The 12500-nt window shown below is 48.6% G+C and overlaps 1 protein-coding gene across 1 annotated transcript in view; it reads right to left on the reverse strand.

The window, feature by feature from the left end:
- The window catches only part of tacc2 (transforming, acidic coiled-coil containing protein 2), a 66394-nt gene that overhangs the window by 3316 nt on the left and 50578 nt on the right, over positions 1–12500 (reverse strand). The window contains exons 10-17 of the mRNA XM_061228023.1: positions 11819–11972; positions 11235–11369; positions 10668–10760; positions 6318–6452; positions 5601–5677; positions 3276–3319; positions 324–484; positions 118–224 (exon numbers count right to left, since the gene is read on the reverse strand). Coding sequence (XP_061084007.1) covers positions 118–224; positions 324–484; positions 3276–3319; positions 5601–5677; positions 6318–6452; positions 10668–10760; positions 11235–11369; positions 11819–11972 — 906 coding nt within the window. The remainder of the gene's footprint in view (positions 1–117; positions 225–323; positions 485–3275; positions 3320–5600; positions 5678–6317; positions 6453–10667; positions 10761–11234; positions 11370–11818; positions 11973–12500) is intronic.

A 12500-nucleotide genomic window follows, 5' to 3' on the forward strand; every position in this document is an offset into this window, starting at 1 on the left:
AGAAGGGTGGTTTTGGACAGAGAGGGCAGAAGGGTGGTTTTGGGCAGAGAGGGCGGTTTTGGGCAGAGAGGGCAGAAGGGCGGTTTTGGGCAGAGAGGGCAGAAGGGCGGTTCTCACTTGTCCAGCTTCTCCTCGGCGTGGATCTTCAGGGCCTGGTACCGCTGCTCCTCCTTCCGGACCCGGGACAGGTACTCCTGCGCACACTTCTTCAGCACCTCCTCGTTCTGGAGGGGGGGACGGGGAGGAGTGGATCAGGGCTACGGCCTGGCAGCACAGAGCAGGCACAGGTGTGTGCGGGTAGAGGTGTGGCTCCACCAGCTCACCTTACGGAAGCCCTCCAGGACGTCCTTCATCTTCTCGTAGCGGCGGAACAGGTCCGCCAGGGACTTCTCCACGGAGTTGAGGTCGGCCAGGGCCTGGTCCTTCTCCAGGATCAGCTGCTGGATGGTGTGATGAGACAGAGACTTCTCCCGCTGCTCATCCTCTGATACACACGCACACACACCCAGAGACATGAGCCTGCGATACGGACCCCCGCTCTCTCCCCATCACACTGGCAGGGAACGCATTCCTAATTCAGCATCGGGTCATAGGGAACTTCAAAAGACCAGGCCTGGGCTACAGATAAGTAACAGAGACAGAACCGAGGGGGGGGGGCGCCATGGGAGTGTGTGTGCGTTTCCGTGTGGGTGCGTCTGTCTCAATGGGGGTGGCTCGCCCAAACTTTACAACAGACCTGGCTTTTTACTTTTTGGTTTGAATTGGAAGTTAGCATTCGAGTCCTGCACTTTGGTCTGTCGTGACTTTTCATCATTGGTTTTTTGGAATGTTTAGCTTCAGGTTTCGTGAGCGTTTAGGCAGGAAAGCAGCTGGGGTTTGACATGGTCTTCCATTCATTTCCTTTGTGGCTACTGTCTGTGTCTGTAACCTTCATGGTTTTAAGGTAGATGAACCGCGTCTGTAGATTAGACACGCATATTGTGTGGAACTAAATAAATCCCTTGCTTTTCCCCTGGTTGCAAGTTGTGCATTTTTATAAAGGTTGATCCAACAGGTTGCTCTGCCTATCACTGAATTTGGCAATTGAATTGATAATTCATATCTTTCATAATAATGACCAAATTAAAGTGCTGGACATTTAAACGAGGGTGTTGACTTAAAACTTCTGGATTCAGGAACTGCTATTTTAAATTGCATTTTACATAATCCTTGCTTCCCCAACAAAACACACACATGCATGTACACACACACACACACACACACACACACACAGACTTGCACGAACGCACACACACACACACACACACACACACATATATAAAGACTACAATACCCCCACTCTCATACACATTTACAGTTTTCTTAACAAATAACAGTGACACATATCCATATTTAGTTGTAAGCCATTCAGCCAGTCAGCAATGTAATTGGCTAAGATGTTCTTGCTATAAACACATAAGATAGGATACTTGTACATGTAAGGGTACATTGAATTATATTTACGACAGTATGATTGAAATGTATTGCGGAGTATGGTTGTTTGGGCTGCAGTACTGCTGGTCTCACAGTCCTCCAATGATGTAGTGCATGCAGATGAGACACACTGAGGGATGGGCGAATCAAACAGCGTGGAAGGATAGACGGACAGCCTTGCTGATTGGCCAGAAGGGCTCATGATCGAGTGACCTCTCCATACAAGAGGCCACTGGTGCTTAAGATAGCTCCGCCTCCTGCCAACTTTCTCTTTCTGAGCGAAAGACTTAGTAAAAGAGCCACCTATTGACACTCGCTAATTCCTGCTAATTGGTTAAGGAACTTTGATGCCTTGCTTAGATTGGAGGTGCCAAAGCTTTTTAAAAAATTTTTTATAATGTAGGAACACACTATAAATGGTATGTAATGAACTGTGTGGGTCTTTCCTATAAAGATGTTGCTGTAGGTATTTGAGAAACTGTAAGAGTCCCGGGCAGACAGGACACTCAAGGGGAGGCCCACAGCAGCTCCACCTGTTATCATTGTGGACAGAGAAACCTCCAAAATACTCATTTGACTTTCAAATGACTGAGTTTGCATTCAAAAGATTCAACGGTTAAATAAAAACGCGCTAACTTGACAGCGCATTAGGCTCGTGCCGATTGGCTAATGACAGCTGTCATTGTGACAGAAGACACGTGGGGGTGGAGTCCTAAGAAGACATGATGTCATTTTACTCTGAGACCTGGCAACCACTAGACATTACACAATAATGAGAGACGGAGATATAAAACAATAAAGATGCGGGGTTGACGAGAAGCACAGACACACGACTGAGAGATCCCACCCTACTCCCCTCCGCCTGGAGGGTGTGGACGAGACACAAACACACAAGTGTCCGTTTGTTTACTTACCGGGCATGCCTGAGTGGTTTATCAAAGAGTTAGGAGCAAAGATGGGAACAGAAAAGAAGGGACCGCATTAAGTCAAGCCAGAATGGTGGGGTGGAGAAAATGGAGGTGTGGAGGGGTGGCAGGGTGGAGGAAGGGAAGGCGGGATGGAGGTGTGGAGGGGTGGCAGGGTGGAGGAAGGGAAGGCGGGATGGAGGTGTAGGTGGAGGAAGGGAAGATGACAGCAAGTTAGAAAAGAGAAAGAAACAGGCTTGGGCAATGAAAGTGTGAAAAGGAAATATGATTGAAAGAAAAAAGTAAAAGATGTTCTGTATTAAGGAATGACGCAGGACGCAGAAAGACGGCTCTCGGATGAGTGTGATGTGGGAAATCGAAAGTGGATAAATCTCGCGGTAATCGTAATGGCAAAAAAAAGATGCTGAGCGAGCATAGTGCATTTTTACATTCTGAGAGGTACATTGCTGAGTAAACCAAACATTGCACACAATAACATAACTTCACACCTGTTCCTAGAGAAATATTTCACACAGACACTCTCACAGATACCAGTCCTCCTGCACTGCTAACCTAATTTAGTGCTAATGAGGTGTGTAAGCTACAGGGGTATCAAGTCATTTTTTATACAAAATGCCTGAGAGGTAAAACAGCAGTACAGGCAAACAAACTAGGCTTTGCATTTGGAATTGAATGTGTCAGGAGACTTTGTGGGGTCTTTGTGTGCCTGCTATTCATTCTAAAACTAAAACCACAGGTTTATTTCCAAAGGGTAACATATTTTGCTTGCGAGAGAGAGAGAGGAAGAGAGAGAGAGAGAGCGATAGAGAGATAGAGAGAGAAATTCACTGTGGAATGTAAACACAGGGTTGCCTGGGAAACAGATTAAATGCTCACCTATCATCTGTGCAATGGTCTTCTCATACTCTGCCACGATCCTCCTGTAGAACGACAAAACCACACAGTCAGAGAGGCAGACAGCTCAACGGGACTCGTTTTATATGACATTAAATTACTGGCTTTTGGCAGACTCTTGTCCAGAGCAACTTACAATGAGCAGACAAGTGCACACATCGGGGCTAGGAGCAACAGGGAGGTGAAGTATTACAAAAAAAGGTATCACAACTGTATGCCCCATTTTTTAATTCTCCCATTTCAATTGTAGTTCTTTGCTCATGCTAGGCCACACTGGTTTCTGCAGCTATTCTTCAGCTCCGCTTTCTGGTAATTAGGTCTGAACTAGCTGTCAACACCAATCTGGAGTAGATATACTATACATTTCTGGTGTTTTTTGTCATAGATATTAATTATTGCTGTAATAGAAGAAGACAAACATTTTCGCTGTTATATTAATTTGAGGCTTTTTAAAACCATTGGCCTACAACAATAACTGGACCGGTTGTTAATCATAACCGAGACAGCTGGATGTTATTTGGCAGACATTTCCCAAAAATAAGCTGAACAAACAATTTATCTTCATATTACTCCAGCACAAAAAAGTATATTTATAATGTATAGTAGATTGAATTAAGCTATGTCCAGAGTTGTAAAAATCAGTATTCAGCCAAACCCAATTAGCTAACTCTGCAATACACACTGTGGAGCAGTTGGAACAGAAACCGTCATGCGCACACCTAACCTAAATCCCACCCAGAGTCACGTTAAAGTTGCTGAAAACAAACGGCCAATGAGACGGCTGGAGGCCGAGGGGTGGAATCTGCAGGGCCTGTGATTGGACGCGGCCCAGCGTACGCTGTGGGTGCCTTACAGCCATAGTCCTCACCCCCGCTCCTGCCCCCCTGTGGTTCGGGCCCAGGGCAAACCGTGAGCGGGCTTGCTTGGGAAAGCAGGCTGGCGGAATGGTAATTGGATGGATTAATAATGTTTTAAGGAGCCTCTTAGTCTGCACAGATCTCGGGGCTAATAAGCCTAACACGCTAAGCGCCGTCTTATCCAGGCTGACGGGGGCCAGGCAGCTGGCTCGTGCACACCAGCCCTCCCCTGCCGCTGCAGCCGGGGCGGGGAACGGGGGCTGGCAGGGAGCTTTCTGCCTCTCTTTTGTGCTCTTTAGCAGCACCCTTTTCCATAAGCACATGGCAGCAGGAGAGCAGGCTAACAATCGCGCACTGTCCCCGAGAGACACACAGGCACTGCCTGTTTGAGATGAGAACTGGTGCCAGGTGTTGGGTGCTGCTGTCCTCCTGAATCGCGTCACGTTGGCAGAGACCCAGCCGATGACCTTACAGCACGTCTGAAACGTGCCTCAACGTGTTAAGAGCTGATGCCGGATCTGGAGTGGCTGTTTGTTTCTTTGTTTGTTTTTTTCTAATTCCTGTCTACCTCGTGATGGTGTCACAGTGCGTAACTGCCCTGATCCTCACCCTCAACCTCAGCTACTGCAGAAGAAGAATGCAGAACAGTTGGAGGACTGACAGGGATGAGTTGACGCTGGGATAAAATGAGTCACACTCCCTGCAGCACCAAATCTCTTCCCATTACCCATAATCCCATCCTCATTAACCCTTCCCCAATGCCCCGCCCCTCTCACTGGCCAGAGATAAAGAGCAGCCTTCAATGAGCCTAACGCACAGACAGATGCTAATAAACAATAATAATGAACGTACAGACAGATGCTAATGAACAGTAATAATTAAAAAAGCTGCAGGTTCCTCAACCTAAAAGATGTATGTCGTTGAACAAGTTGTTTGTGACCAATAAAAGAACAACAAGTTCTTCTGTGGAATGGCGTCATAATAAATTGGGTTTTTATGGTTTCCATTTCATGTATCTACTGTACCTGGGTGATTCACGGCAACCATTTTGAGATTGAGAGGGAGTGATTTATTTTAACCAACAACGGTGAGGGATGATTAGGTTGCGGCAGGGAACCGCCTAAGACCTTGCGATAAGCATGCTGGGATGTTTAATCGCGGGGGGACTCCTGGTTACACATCTCCTCTGAGTGATGGAGAGTGCTGTAGGCTCCTGACACTCCACAGGACACACACACCCCACCACTCCACAGGACACACACACCCCACCACTCCACAGGACACACACACCCCACCACTCCACAGGACACACACACCCCACCACTCCACAGGACACACACACCCCACCACTCCACCAGGCACACACACCCCACCACTCCACCAGGCACACAGACTCACTGACAGAGCTCCAGCGTGGTACGATGCTACAGCCGAAAACACGCACTCTCACCTCATTTCCACAACTTCCTGCCGGCTCTCCTCGTACTTCCTCTGCCACTCTACGACTTCCTGTTCCTTTGCCACAATCTGGGGAGGAGCACATCATCATCATCAAGGAATCTGACATGAATTATATTTTGTATTCCATTTACCTGGTATATGGAAAAGCTGTGTAAATGGGTAATATTTATTTGCCTAGTTACTTTTAACTGTACTGTATGTCCTGTGTCAGTGTTCACTTCATCAAATTTGCAGTTGACTTGGACTTTAAAATATTGTTATTTTTGTTTGGTGGAATATTATATTTTAAAGAGTATGTTTTTCAGCATGTACAGAGGTCAAATGATATCCAGCTATAATATCATTATAAATAATAACATTAATAATTAATAATTATAACTACATTCATGTAAGATCCCAAATCGACCCCAAGCATGCTTCATAAAAGATTTGGCTTAAGATGAACGATGTTCATCATTTTCTGACATGAACTGAATATTCAGCGTACATCTTAATGATTCTTGAATGTTTCTTGAATGTTTCTTGAATGCATGAAATCTGAAGACTGAAATATAGCAATAATTAATTTTTAAAAACCTTTTTCAAAGTTATCATTCGCTCATATTAGTGCCCTGAGCTGGGGACAGGACTCAAGGTCTCGGGGTCAGCTGATTGGATGTGTGGTTTGGGGGAGCTCTCGTCAGCGGCTGATTGACAGGTGCCATACCTCCTCGCGCGCGATCCCCAGGGAGTGGTCCAGATCCGGGGGCAGGTAGGAGCCGCCCACCCCCTCACTGTACCCTGGTCGGGAGTACAGGGGCCCCTTGGACACCGGGTCAGCGGAGGTCATGACCTGTTTCTGCTGGGGGGGGGGGCAGGAAAGCCAGGAATATCAGTCACATGATCGTACGACAGACACGCATGCACAGGCGCGTGAAGAGCACACGGGTCGAGAGGAAAAGCCAAACCAAACCATAAATCAGCACTGTGAGTTAACAAACAGCAATCCCAAAATGCAACAGGCTTTCTTGTTTGGGTGTGTCAGGGCACCGAACACCCCCCGTCTTCGCTGGGTGAGTTGGAGGTGCTTGAGCACCATAGCAACCGGGCGTGGCACACCTGCGCTGCACACCTGCGCTCGTGGGATTGGCTGCTTGGTGGGGCGGGGGTGGGATTGGGGTCCAAGCGGGAGAGAGACGGGGGGGGGGGAGGTGGAACTGTAGCTGGTTGGGGGGGGGGTGTGATATCTGTCCTGTGTTAGTATGATATCTTGGGCTGCATCACAGAGGAAGGTCAAAGGTCAAAGTTCAGCCTGTCACTGCTTATGGCTGACAAAGAACCAAGGCTGTGTACTCTGTCCTGACTCTACAGTACACAAATAACTGTGTTTAAAATGTTAAGAGTAGTCATTACTTATCAGGTCATAAATGATCACCAGGCCTTTCTGCACTGGTAGTGTTGTCTAATGTATTTAGAGTGCTGAGATTAAATACATTTCATCACAGTTTGAGATCACTTTCATGGTTCTGGAAAAGGATTAATTCTGTAGTACACTGGCGACCTCTGTCCACATGCTGATTGGATGAATATGTTCCAGTGAAATGAAAATTGAAAAGAACATTTATCGGGAAAGTAATTGGCTCTGCAATTCTTCAAATAACTCTACTGAGGCAGGCCGGACAAGGTGCTGGGTCAGGAGAAACACAAGAGCAGAAACAGCACTTGCCACCAGGCCAGCGCACACTGGCTAGCACACAAAAGGCACAAACAGAGGGCACCTACAGTCTGAGACATGGGGAGAGATACTGTGCGGGACAGTGAGGGTGTGAGGGAAGAAAGGGAGAGAAAGAATAATAAAGCAGGACAACTGATAAAATAAAGGATCAAAAATACAATGCAAGATCCAAGGCGAGGTTGAAAGAGACCGCAGAAAGGGAAATCTTATTCTGAGAGCGTGATGGCGTCCCCAGAGTGCATTGTTGCATTGAGAAAGCGAAAGAAAAGATTGAATGGAAGAAGAAGGGATCAAAACAAAGGTTCAATGTATGCCTGGACTTTTCTACCAGAGAAGCATTCTCAAATGCACTTGTTGAAGGAACATTCAAAAAGCTTTACAGTATTTGTGACTACAGTGCTACAGAAAAGTACTTTGTTTTGTTTATTTACGCCTTCATGTCAGAAAATAGCCATTCTATTCTATTCTATTCTATTCTATTCTATTCTATTCTCTTTCTGTTTTCATTTCATGCCCAAGGCACACACAAACCAGCTTAGCAAAGCTACGCCATGGGTTCCATTTTGGATGCTGTTGCTATGGCGGCATACTTTAATCCTGGGATCAGGGGTCAGGGTGCAGTCCCACTCTGGACTCCAGATTATACGTCCTCTGACACTGCACAGGGAGAGGGGCGCGGGGCTAAGCTCGGGTAAGAAGGGTCACATGATCTTCTGAACTTCCCACCTCTGGAGGGGTCTCTTAAGGGTAGCAGGCGTGTGTGTGTGTGTGTGTGTGTGTGTGTGTGTGAGTGTGTGAGTGTGTGTGTGTATGTGTGTGAGAGCGTGTGTGTGTGTGTGTGCATGTGTGTGAGTGTGTATGTGTAGGTACACATGTGTGTGTGTGGGTGTGCATGTGGGTGTGTGTAGGTACATATGTGTGTGTGTGTGTGTACGTGTGTGTGTAGGTACATACATGTGTGTGTGTGTGTATGTGTGTGTGTGTGTGTGTGCATGTGGGTGTGTGTAGGTACATATGTGTGTGTGTGTGTGTGTGTGCATGTGGGTGTGTACAGGTACATATGTGTGTGTGTGTGTGTACGTGTGTGTGTGTGTATGTGTGTGTGTGTGTATGTGTGTGTGTGTGTGTGTGCATGTGGGTGTGTGTAGGTACATATGTGTGTGTGTGTGTGTGTGTGTGTGCATGTGGGTGTGTGTAGGTACATATGTGTGTGTGTGTGTGCATGTGGGTGTGTGTAGGTACATACGTGTGTGTGTGTGTGTGTGTGTGTGTGTGCATGATATGCTGCTGTGACATAGGCCTACAACATCAAACAGCTCTATGATTTCTATGGTCTTCCACGGTTTAATAAAGCAATAGAGGAAGGAGAGAGGGAAAGAGAGATCAGCGTTGGGCAGAAGATTGGGTAGGAACAGCGAGGGTGAGAGGGGGAGGAAGAGGGCTGGCTGAGGAAACAACATGGCTGAAAAAGGAACAAGGGAAAGACAGTCTGTGAGTGAGAGAACAGACATGAACAGACTTGCTGGGGCTGTGAAGTTCAGAGCAGACGTCACTCTCTCTCACACACAGGAGGGCATTGCCATGGAAACCACTGCAGCAGCTCACAGTGCTACGCAGTGAAGTGGCTTGCTAAAGCCCTGTTCCGTTCCGTACTGGAGACAGACTGTTTGCCACAAACGCCAAGCAACAGTCACCAAGCAACAGTCACCACGTCTCACCCTGAGGGTCTGACATCTCCACACCCACAGGGGAATAACTCCATTTTGCTGGCAGAAAGATACATATTTAAAATTTTCAAAATGTGTGGGAACTATGTCACTGACTCCCTGTGTCATGAAATCAATCCACGCTGAACAGAAGTTTGAAGCGGTATGATGCGGGCTAATAAATACTCCTGTAGTGGACTATACGATCCAGATGGGAACAACCCCCACCACCCTCCAACCAGAACCACCCAACACACACACCTCAGCTACCAGGTGTGATCGGGCACTGAGACTGTCATAGCTGCCCACATTGTTTCTAAAGCTTAATGTTGTTACTCTGGGTATTTCATATCATTATATTACATTACATTAAGCTATCACACTCTGCCTCTACCTCGGTTTAGGCTGACACTATAGACTGTGAGAGTACTGCGTATCTACTGGACAGACAGGCATACATCTTTGGCCAGTAGGGTTAGTCCGGGAGTCAGGGGTCCAGTCAGAAAACAGGAATGTGACATGGGATTGGGATGAACAGTTTCTCTCTGACTAACACTGCCACACAACAGAGACACATCTCATAGATGATGTACGGTACATTAGCGAGGAGGTTAATGTAATTAACGTCCCACGTCACCTTGATGTTTGCTAATGCTCCTCCTATCCAGGCCACATGCAGGGATCTCGTTAAGGCCTGAACAGAGACACGCCTCATCCACCAATCAGGAGCGAGGGCCAAACGTAGGAGAGCCAGCGGCCAATCAGGGGCGAAGCCAGGTTAGATGCGTAGCATGGAGAGAATTTGGACATGGTGTAGAGCGCTCCCATGTTGGGTAAGGGAATGGGGCACGCGCTCAGACTGTCCATGGGTTTAGTGGGAGAGGGGATTGATGGGGAACAATCTCACACCAATGCTCACTGATTGTGGGGTTTAGTAGGAGAGGGGATTGATGGGGTATGCACTCAGACTGTCCGTGGGGTTTAGTAGGAGAGGGGATTGATGGGGTATGCACTCAGACTGTCCGTGGGGTTTAGTAGGAGAGGGGATTGATGGGGTATGCACTCAGACTGTCCGTGGGGTTTAGTGGGAGAGGGGATTGATGGGGAACAATCTCACACCAATGCTCACTGATTGTGGGGTTTAGTAGGAGAGGGGATTGATAGGGTATCCACTCAGACTGATTGTGGGGTTTAGTAGGAGAGGGGATTGATGGGGTATCCACTCAGACTGATTGTGGGGTTTAGTAGGAGAGGGGATTGATGGGGTATGCACTCAGACTGATTGTGGGGTCCAGTAGGAGAGGGGATTGATGGGGAATGCTCTCACACCAATGCTCACTGATTGTGGGGTTTAGTAGGAGAGGGGATTGATGGGGTATCCACTCAGACTGATTGTGGGGTTTAGTAGGAGAGGGGATTGATGGGGTACGCACTCAGACTGATTGTGGGGTTCAGTAGGAGAGGGGATTGATGGGGAATGCTCTCACACCAATGCTCACTGATTGTGGGGTTTAGTAGGAGAGGGGATTGATGGGGAACGCGCTCAGACTGGCCGTGGGGTTTAGTAGGAGAGGCGATGGCGGCCAGGCCAGGCGCACACACACGCATGCCTGCACAGGCTAGCTGGGCTCAGTACCTCGGGGATTACACAGGACAGAGAGGGGCTCTGGGAGATTTTTTGGGCTACTTGCAGAGCCTCTATCCTCAGGGCAGCGAGAACCAGCTCCTCCTGGGGCAGGAGGAGGGGGGTGGAGGGCCGAATGAGGGAGGTGGGGGGAGGAGAGAGGGGTTAAAGCACAGGCATGCCCAAACACTCCACAAACACTGCCCCCTACAGGATCCAGTGAACATTCTCAGTAAACCCACAACCAACAAACATCAAATCTCTCTCTCATCCTCTCTTTCTCTCTCTCTCTCTCTCTCACACACACACACACACACACAAACATACACACATTGTAACGAACTCCACTAGTCTACTATTCTACGAGAATAGCAGGAGGAGGTAAAAGAGGGGAACCAAGCAGAAGGGGCAGAGGACGAGGAGGACAGGAAAGGAATGCACAGCACTGTGGAGTTGAAGGAGAGGACCACAGAGCGCTGTGCGTGACACCGGAGCGCACACATCCACGTGCAGGGTCAAAGGTCGGGGGTCAGGGGGTCAGGGGGTCACAGGGGCGCCAGCGGGTGCCCCTCTACACACCTGCAGCTTCTGAGCGAAGGCGGTGGGGTTGGTCTCGGCCAGGTCGGGCTCCAGGTACTGCAGCGGGCCCCCCGACTCAGACAGCCTGTCTAAGAGCGGGGTGTCGGCCGGGTCCTCAGGGTCTGGGGGAGGGGTCTACAGGGGGCGGGCGGGCGGGCGGGCGGGCGGAGGAGGGGGGGCACGGTCAGCAGAGCAAAACCAGCTACGGTACAGAACAGCAGCCTACTCTCACACAGGTAGGACTGCGCGAATATCGGACAGGCACTGCATATATACATACTGAATATGAACATCTATCTGCAAACAATATCTGCAATACAAACCAGCATCGGAATGAACGTGTGTGCACAGCGTTCGCGCAGAACAATGTGCAAGTCAACAGTGAGACATCGACAAACCCGTTAAATTAGACACTGAGTACTCTGCAAGAAATATGAAACAATGTCTCCCCCTGGTGGTTATAATGAGACATGACCAGCTGGATTGGCAGCGCTAACGCTGAGCTTGAATACCTGGACATTACATTACATTACATTACATTACACCGAGACCATTCAAAAGGTTTGGGTAGAGAGTCGACTCACCACTGCATCGCGCTCCGAGCCGGACACCAGACTCAGAGACTCGCTCTCCCTCTTTCGGCTCTTTTCTGCCCCCATGGGGTCCAGACCGCCCCGAGATGACAGCACCGGAGATTTACCCCCCGCAGAGATCTGAGCCTCCATCTCTTCAAAACTGCTGCAGAGAGAGAGAGAGAGAGAGAGAGAGAGAGAGAGAGAGAGAGAGAGAAAGAAAGAGGGGGGAGAGAGAGGGAGAAAGAGAGAGAGAGAGTATGAACAGTGTTGTATTTATGTGGGAGCACTTGACATTACTGCTATATTTTGGATTGTGTGACTGAAGAAGGCTGCATGTTCTCCCCTACCTGAGTTAGACCCAAAGTGGCAGTCTGAATTCAGCTTCTGCGTGTGTGTGTGTGTGTGTGTGTGTATGAGCAGAGAGGTGGGGCTGGGGTTTCACACGGTGGGGTAAGATATGTCAAAGCTGACGGTGAAGAACCGCAGCCCCCGCCCGCTCCTCGGCTCACAGTTATGTCCGGTCTCAGGTTTGTCAGTTCAGTGTGGAATTTCGAGGACTCCCAACACATCCCCGAACCAAATTCCCACCAACACCACCATGCGCAAGCATGTGTATCAATGTGCATGTGCACGTGTGAGTGTGTGTATGTGAGTGTATGTGTGTGTGAGTGTGTGTGTGTGTGCGTGTGTG

This window comes from Conger conger, chromosome 18 (assembly GCF_963514075.1).
Source record: "Conger conger chromosome 18, fConCon1.1, whole genome shotgun sequence".
Lineage (NCBI taxonomy): Eukaryota > Metazoa > Chordata > Actinopteri > Anguilliformes > Congridae > Conger > Conger conger.